The sequence below is a fragment of the Octodon degus genome, unplaced genomic scaffold, assembly GCF_000260255.1.
Source record: "Octodon degus isolate 3935 unplaced genomic scaffold, OctDeg1.0 scaffold00163, whole genome shotgun sequence".
Lineage (NCBI taxonomy): Eukaryota > Metazoa > Chordata > Mammalia > Rodentia > Octodontidae > Octodon > Octodon degus.
In genome coordinates, this window is record NW_004524739.1 from 2,558,579 (window position 1) to 2,560,519 (window position 1,941).

General features: G+C 43.3%; 1 protein-coding gene across 3 annotated transcripts in view; it reads right to left on the reverse strand.

The window, feature by feature from the left end:
* Positions 1-1,941, reverse strand: part of Taf12 (TATA-box binding protein associated factor 12) — a 24,322-nt gene that overhangs the window by 11,820 nt on the left and 10,561 nt on the right. For 2 of the 3 annotated variants that reach the window (XM_023703042.1, XM_023703041.1), the window contains 2 exons: positions 1,520-1,600; positions 556-807 (listed from right to left, as the gene is read on the reverse strand). In XM_023703042.1, the coding sequence (XP_023558810.1) occupies positions 556-807; positions 1,520-1,591 (324 nt within the window). In that variant the 5' untranslated portion in view covers positions 1,592-1,600. The remainder of the gene's footprint in view (positions 1-555; positions 808-1,519; positions 1,601-1,941) is intronic. The other variant, XM_004642892.2, reaches the window with a different exon arrangement.

The following is a 1,941-nucleotide window of genomic DNA, read 5'->3' on the forward strand; positions in this document are numbered from 1 at the left end:
ATTATGTCAAAAATAATAATAATAAATAAATTTACAAGTATTTAAAAAATGTATTTAGTACAGGGTCTACAGGTTCTCACTACATATACCAGACTCATAGTGATTCTCCTGTTTCAGCCTCCCATGCACTGGAATTACAGGCATATGCTACCATACCCAGTCTCAGCACGCCCTGGGGGTAGGGCCGGCATGGCACGCCAGGGACTGAACCCGAGTCACTGAGCCTGCCTAAGCAGGTGCTTTAGTCCACTGAGCTATCTGGCTGCACCCCCCATTTATTTTTTTAATTACTACATAGCTAACATAAAGCAAGGTGTTGTATGAGTGTATGTGTGTGATGGACGTGAGTACTGATGCATACACATAACCACACACAAAATAAAAACTGATAAATACTGTGTATGATTATTGGATAAAGAATCTTAGGATTGCAGAATGGGAAAAGATCTTTCTCAAGTAAGAAGAAACAGCACCTGATGTGGCCATCTCCCAGTGCATTAGTGGTTCAAGTAACTGAAAGCAGTGCCTACGCAGGAGACAGCAGGAGGACAATACCTGATTGTTTTCAGGGCTAAGACGACCTCCTGTCCCAGGCGTCCCTGGTATCTTTACCACCGTGGTGCTATTGGCCATGGAGCCCTGTGGAGGGGTGCTGGCTGGTTCCGGTTTTATGGATGAAAAATTGGAGAGGTTGATAAGTGCTGAGGGGCCGAACTGGTTCATAATCTGCCGAGCTTTGGACTTCAGCTCATAGAGCTTATCAAGATCCTGCTTCTTTTTGGAGCTGTGAGGACCAAGGCCAATCAACTGGAGAAGGAAAACATGCGAATTAGCACCAGAATTGCCTAAAGCCTGAGTTTTGCAAAGTAAAATGATCCATCAGTCAGGCTTTGAGGGGTCTTCAGTGTAACTGGTTGGTGACCACTGGATAGCTACACCTTGAAATAAAGGGAATGAGAAATATTCATTGTTCTCACCTGATATTTAGAAAGTATTTCTTCTCCCAAAGCTAAATGAAATAATTCACAAAATTGAAATAAGGAAGAAGGAAAATAAAATGAAGAATCTCATATACAAAAGTAAGTTAGAATAGGCAGGTCACTTTTGAGGACTTTGTACGAATATAACACTTGGTTAAGTACCACATGCATTATTTAAGTATCAAATAATGTTAACTTCAAAGAAGACATAGCACAATCACACTGAAAACTCAGTAACAAACTTTAAAACCTAATTAGTTCGTTTTGGCATTTCAAACCATGCTGCAGTCTATGTCAGGGCTACGACCAATAAACATAAAACACGATTTTTAGCAACGTGGAAAGTTCTTTTTATCATAAAGAACACTTTTTCTCTGGGGTTAGCGATCTGTAAGTCCACGCAGAGACCCAGCCTGAAGCCGCTGAGCTTCCTGGATCTCACAGCCACAAGGCCGACTGGGTACCAGCTTTAGTGTGGTCAGGATCAGAAGCGGCACATCACCAGGATCTGCCACAGCAGCTGCGAAGAGGTTACTTACAGCTATCTGAGTGTCTAGTTCTTTAATCACATCAGCGACGGCTGTGAGCCCGGTGAAATGAGAGGCAGCCATTTTCAAAAGCTACCGGCATCAAGACCACCCGGCCACGGACGCACAGCTGCACGGCCTGACGCAACTTCACCAACCAGGATCCATCAAAGTAGGGGGCCGGGGAGATGGCTCAGTGGAATAAGTGCTTCCCTCGCAAGCACAAGGGCCTGAGTTCAATCCCCGGTTCCGCCAAAACAAACAAACAAACAAAAAAAAAAACCAAAGTAGATTCTGAGTGCCTGTCAGAAGAATGTTGCTCTCCTTTCAGAAACAACTTTAAAAATTAATCAATAGCCAGGAGGGGTAGTGTGCACCTATGAGGATTTCTGGGAGTTTGAGGCCAGCCTATGTTTTTTTTTTTTTTTTTTTTT